This window comes from Otolemur garnettii, unplaced genomic scaffold (assembly GCF_000181295.1).
Source record: "Otolemur garnettii isolate 467f Iridium unplaced genomic scaffold, OtoGar3 scaffold00063, whole genome shotgun sequence".
NCBI lineage: Eukaryota > Metazoa > Chordata > Mammalia > Primates > Galagidae > Otolemur > Otolemur garnettii.
This window is the reverse complement of record NW_003852458.1, coordinates 8238500-8244958: the sequence shown is the minus strand read 5'-3', so window position 1 is coordinate 8244958 and position 6459 is coordinate 8238500. Positions and strand designations below refer to the sequence as shown.

The 6459-nt window shown below is 37.0% G+C and overlaps 1 protein-coding gene across 2 annotated transcripts in view; it reads left to right on the top strand.

The window, feature by feature from the left end:
• Nucleotides 1–6459, top strand: part of PRKAA1 (protein kinase AMP-activated catalytic subunit alpha 1) — a 42007-nt gene that overhangs the window by 30067 nt on the left and 5481 nt on the right. For both annotated transcript variants that reach the window (XM_003792953.2, XM_023515004.1), the window contains exons 4-6: nucleotides 546–690; nucleotides 3149–3236; nucleotides 5642–5866. In XM_003792953.2, the coding sequence (XP_003793001.2) occupies nucleotides 546–690; nucleotides 3149–3236; nucleotides 5642–5866 (458 nt within the window). The remainder of the gene's footprint in view (nucleotides 1–545; nucleotides 691–3148; nucleotides 3237–5641; nucleotides 5867–6459) is intronic.

Sequence of the window (6459 nt, the reverse complement as noted above, 5' to 3'; positions counted from 1 at the left end):
TAGGGTCTTTTTTTAATTCACTGCTATATAATCAATATCTAAAACAGTGTGTAGCATGGTGAAGATATTCAATAGATATTTTTTAAAAGAATGAAAGATTAAACATTGTTAATTCATAGGAGAAAACATGCCTGGTGTCAAGTAGAAATTGAAACCATTTAAATAGCTTAGGACATGTAAAAGAAGACCACTAATATGTGTAGTCATATGCATGTGATATGATTAGAAAGCTGAGTTACTGGGGCAGTGCCTGTGGCTCAAAGGAATAGGGCGCCGGCCTCATATGCTGGAGGTGGCAGGTTCAAACTCAGCCCCAGCCAAAAACTGGAAAAAAAAAGAAAGCTGAGTTACTAACTTGGTTTCCAGGACCTGCTTAGCATTTCTGTTTTGTGTTGGATGTAACTCCTCCCATATCAGACACACCTCATGAATGAAGTTCATTTGGAAGGTTTTGTGCATTTTGACAATTTACAGATAGGAGAATTATAGGTAGGAGAATTTATTTTGAAAGACACTCCTTTAAGATGCCTCTCTGCTTTTCTTAGCTGGATGAAAAAGAAAGTCGACGTCTGTTCCAACAAATCCTTTCTGGTGTAGATTATTGTCACAGGCATATGGTGGTCCATAGAGATTTGAAACCTGAAAATGTCCTGCTTGATGCACACATGAATGCAAAGATAGCTGATTTTGGTAAGGATATTTTTATACTTTCATATATTCATTATGCTTAACAACCTAAGTAGCATTCTTCAGGTAATTTTTGAATAATAGATTGAGTGTCATGGAGTACCCTCACCTTTTGTCTGTGAACATACAAAAAGGGGAAAAACTAAGGAATTCTCTTCCTAGCTTATGTATTTAAAATTGATTCTTATGATGGCTGGTAAACAATTACAATTAAAGTGGGCAGCATTAGTAAGATCATTTTAAACCAGAAGATAGGAACCTCATTTCCGGTATGTTCTTCTTTTGGTAATTTATAGCAAAAAGTGGAAAATGAGGAGGATGGAATTATCCAAAACTTTGAAAGCCAAGTGAACTACATAAGCAAAATTATTTTCAATAAATATTTTAAATGATAAAAAGACATAGTTTCAGCTTGAGGAACATTATTTTCATTGTTAAAAATGAATTTACTGGGCGGTGCCTGTAGCTCAATGGGTAGGGTGCCAGCTATATATACTGAGGCTGGCAGGTTTGAACCCGGCCTGGGCCAGCTAAAATAACAATGACAACTGCACCAAAAAAAATAGCTGGCCCTTGTGGCTGGTGCCTATAGTCCCAGCTACTCCAGAGTCTGAGGCTTGGGCTTAAGCCCAATAATTTGAGGTTTCTGTGAGCTGTGATACCTTGCATTCTACCTAGGGCAACAACTTGAGACTCTGTCTCAGAAAAAAAAAAAAAAATCTACCTTCTGTGCTAAAGATCTTAATAAACATTTAAAACAATAATAAAAATGAATTTATTTTTCTATTTTTCTATATAACTTGCCACTGACATTATTAAATCTAAGAGTGAATCGCTGCAACTCTTTTATTTGAGTTGATTGCAGTTCGATTGAGAGGAAATTCCTTCATTTTATAATGGCAGGCTAGAAAGAAAAACTAAAAAATTTTAAAAAGAGATGAAATTCTTGTAAATATTTTCCTCAGGTTTGTTTGTTTGTTTGTTTGTTTGTTTTTGAGACAGAGCCTCAAGCTGTTACCCTGGGTGGAGTGCTGTGGCATCACAGCTCATAGCAACCTCCAACTCCTGGCCTCAAGCAATTATCCTGCCTCTGCCTTCCAAGTAGCTAGAACTACAGGCACCTGCCATAGCACCCGGCTATTTTTTGGTTGCAGCCATCATTGTTTGGCGGGCCTGGGCTGATTTTGAACCCGCCAGCTCAGGTGTATGTGGCTGGTGCCTTAGCTGCTTGAGCCATAGAGCCAGGTTTTTGTTTGTTTGTTTTTTGAGACAGAATCTCACTGTGTCACCCTCAGTAGAGTGCTGTGGCATTAGCCTCACAGCAACCTCTAACTCTTGGGCTCAAGCGATTCTCTTGGCCTCAGCCTCCGAATTTGCTGGGACTACAGACAACCCCCACAATGCCCAGCTATTTTTTTTAGAGACAGGGTCTCACTGTTGCTCAGGCTGGTCTCAAAACTGTGAGCTCAGGGCAATCCACCTGCCTTGCCTCCCAGAGTGCTAGGATTACAGGCATGAGCCACTGCACCCAGTCTTTTCCTCAGTTTTGAATGAATAAATACACATACATATTTAGATATATATGTGTGTGGATATATATATTTAAATCTGTAATGCCAGGTATGGTGGCTCACTTATGTAATCACAGTGACATTGGAGGCTGAGGCAGGAGGATTGCTTACAGCCAGGAGTTGAAGACCAGCCTGGGTAACATAGTGAGATCCTGTCTCTAAAAAAGTAAAAGTAAAAAAATTAACTGGGCAAGGTGGCATGTGCCTGTCGTGTCAGTTATTCAGGAGGCTGAAGCAGGACAATTGCTTAAGCCTAGAGTATGAGGCTGCAGTAAGCTGTGGTCTTTCCCTGTACATCAGCCTGGATGACAGAGGGTGATCCCATCCATAAAAAATACATAAATCTATAGAGATTCACTGAACAGCGCCTGCCAGACCTGAATTAGATTTTGTTGTTGTTTTGTAACTGACTAAATTATTTGGATTCCTTATTCCTCAATTGTCATAATTATCACACAGGGTGTTTCTGAGGAAGGAAAAGTTTCTTTTGGGAGTAAAACTGGGAGGGAACTTATTATTTTTTAAACAATCTGAACAGGGTTAATAGAAATTTTGAGTTTTAATCCTTCTGTTTATCCCTTCTAGGTTATTTTCCCCTGGCAATTTCTGTATCAATAAAATTTAAATATGCTACGTTGATCTAGTAAGCAGTAGCTTAATGTCTACTCATTAAAAACTCAACAATGCACTAAATGCACATGTTGAAACAGATCACACATTTAGGGCATAATGACAATATTTGAGAACAGTAAAGACTATAGGATTTTGTTGAAGTAAAGAACAAAATGATGATCTATCATTTTCATGCAAACTCAGTTTTATTGTTTAATGAGGTTTGGTTTTTATTTTGTCCTTGGGAAATCTTGAGTAGCTGATTTTTGTACTTTCAGGTCTTTCAAACATGATGTCAGATGGTGAATTTTTAAGAACAAGTTGTGGCTCACCCAACTATGCTGCGCCAGAAGTAATTTCAGGAAGGTAGTATTTGATACCCTTCTGCCCCCAAAATGTCTATAATTGTGTTTTTCTCCTAGATTCTGTTAATCTGTATTGTCATATTTAATTCTAGTGAATGGAAAGAAGTATAAGGCTTATTTTTTTCTTATTGAGATGTGTTCTAAGAATAAAGCATTGCAAATGAGTAGGGTAAGGGCAATGTTGGTTTGCAACCTTTTGTTAAAGTAGTTAGGTGAGAGTAATTTTAATTTTTTTCCTGCTGGAAGAAATTGAAGGTTTAAAACTAGTGAGTTTTAGGGCGGCTTCTATGGCTCAGTGAGAGGGGCACAGCTCCATATACTGAGGGTGGCAGGTTCAAACCTGGCCCCAGCTAAACTGCAACAAAAAGTAGCCAGTCGTTGTGGCTGGTGACTGTAGTCCCAGCTACTCAGGAGGGTGAGGAAAGAGTCGCCTAAGCCCAAGAGCTGGAGATTGCTGTGGGCTGTGATGCCACGGCAGTGTACTAAGGGTGACAAAATGAGATTGTCTCTAAAAAAAAAAAAGAAAGAAAAGAAAAAACTAATGAGTTTGTAAGGTGGGTAAGACACTGAAAATTTGAATAATACAGAAATATCTAGTAGTTAGAATTGGCTATTTACTTAAATATGTAATGTGCAGCTTTATTTATTTATTTATTTTTACATAGATCGCTTTTTGTATTAGCATTAGGCTATACTTCATTTATGTTGAGACTTCAATATTTAAATCTTTTAAGGGCTATAATATTATAAGAATTCTAACCTCTCAGTTTACTAACCACTACATTGAGAATATGAAGATAATTGTATGGTGCAGCTGTTTGAATAGGTTAGAAAACAGAAGAATTTAATTTTTTATAAAGTAACTATTGTTTCTGTACCACTGAAGTTGAAAATAGAAAAGTTTATTAGCTTTTATAATGAACCTTTAATAACTTTTCAACTAAATCATGTTTCTTTGAATATTTCACATCTTAACTCATAGTATTTTCTTTCTTTTTTTTTTTTTAAGTCTTACTTTGTCACCTTTGGTAGAGTGCTATGGCATCACAACTCACAGCAACCTCGAGCTCTTGGGCTTAGGCCATTCTCTTGCCTCAGCCTCCCGAGTAGCTGGGACTACAGGCATCTGCCACAACGCCTGGCTATTATTTTTGGTGTTGCAGTTTGGCTGGGGCTGGGTTTGAACCCACCACCTTCTGTATATGGTATATGGGCTGCCCTACTCACTGAGCCACAGATGCTGCCAATGTTTTCTTTCCATTTTCATAAGCTTGCTTGCCTAGACTGCTCAAAGAAATGAGATTTGTAAAGTAATGGCTATGAAGAAGGCAGGAGTACCCAGTTGTAGATTTGTCAAGTTTCATCATTATCTTTTTATGTTAACTTAATGTCTAAAATTCTTTTTAAAATTAGTATTTCATTTGTATTGTCTATCTTAATTCTTTTGGGAAGAAAATTCAGGACATGGATACTATGGGCATTGTTAAATAAATAAATAAATAAATGTGTAACAATTATGCAGGTATTACTAAAATTTAGTTTTCTAAGTTTAGATAAGGTGTTTCTTTACGATCTAGGTGAATGGGAACTTTTGCTTTCAAAAGAGTATTTATTGATCAGTTCAATAATATATTAGTTTAAAGACATCCTTTTCCTGAAGTCATATTTTCAACAGGTGATCTCACTAGTCTGCAGCTAGTTAATGCAGTCGGCTACAATTTAAAACTGGACTTTAAAGTCTTCTGTGAACCAGTAATTTTGGCTTTCTTCCACAGCCTCAGGCTCCTTTTACCTTTCAGGGTATACCTTAGCCTACAAGCCACATGCAGATTATGTGAGGACTTTTTGCTTATCTGTGGTGTCGGATATCAGGAAAATTATGCGCAGATCTTTTCTTTCTTTTTTTTTTTGCTCATCAGCTTTTATTAGTGTTTGTGCATTTAATGTGTACCCCAAGACAGCTCTTCTTCTTCCAATGTGCAGCAGAGAAGAAGAAAGGTGGGGCCCCTCTAGAAGGGGTCTTGGGTTCCTGGAGATAGTTGGTACAGAATCCATCATTAGGGAACATTCTCAGTTGAGGAAAGATCATTTAATCTCTCTTCAAGTTCAGTAGTGATGTGTTTGCTCAAGGTTTGGCCCTGTTGTTTGGATCCTTTGAGAGTCATAGTAAAGTAGTAATAATAGGATTTTAGCCATGTTCTATAATTTATAAAACTTCTTGACTTTGGTTTTCAAAGGTAATACTGATGGAAATAAGATCTTTATGTGTAGTGTGCAGAAGTGGCTGTAAACACCGTCTTCTAATTACTAATTTTTAATGAAATATACATGTTTGAAATTTTTGATTAATTGATTACTTTTAAGTTACAAATGATCATTTAGTTCCATTGGTATTTTCTGTTACAGGTTATATGCAGGCCCAGAGGTGGATATATGGAGCAGTGGGGTTATTCTCTATGCTTTATTATGTGGAACGCTTCCATTTGATGATGATCATGTGCCAACTCTTTTTAAGAAGATTTGTGATGGAATCTTTTATACCCCTCAGTATTTAAATCCCTCTGTGATTAGCCTCCTGAAACACATGCTGCAGGTGGATCCCATGAAGAGGGCCACAATCAAAGACATCAGGTAATAAAGCCATTTGGAAATGATTAGATCTGTAATATCCATGATATAAGTTGAGTGAAAGAAAAAGTTGCGGAATTGAATATATAGTGCAAATTTTATGTGAAAATAATACAGTATACAGACATGTTTATCTATTTTATTTTGGTATTGAATATACACACTAAACTGGTTACTTAGAAAAGTAAGATTGGTAGGAAGAAAGGCATTCCCTTTTTACTTAGGGATTTTTGTTTTGAGACTGTTACAGTGAGCATTATATTACTTTTTAAATTTTAAAAAGCTAATGAGAAGTAAAAAGGACCCAAGTGGAGTGTTAATGAAATTTTGTAGTGCTTCTTTATGATGACTTTTTTTGTTTTCTTAAAAATTATTTGTTTTGTTTGGTATTCATTGAGGGTACAAAGAATTAGGTTACACTGATTACATTTGTTAGATAAAATCCCTCTTCTAGGCTCGGCACCTGTGGCTCAAGTGGCTAAGGCGCCAGCCACATACACCTAAGGTGGCGAGTTCGAATCCAGCCCGGGCCCGCCAAACAACAATGATGGCTGCAACCAAAGAAAACAGCCAGGTGTTGTGGCGGGCACCTGTGG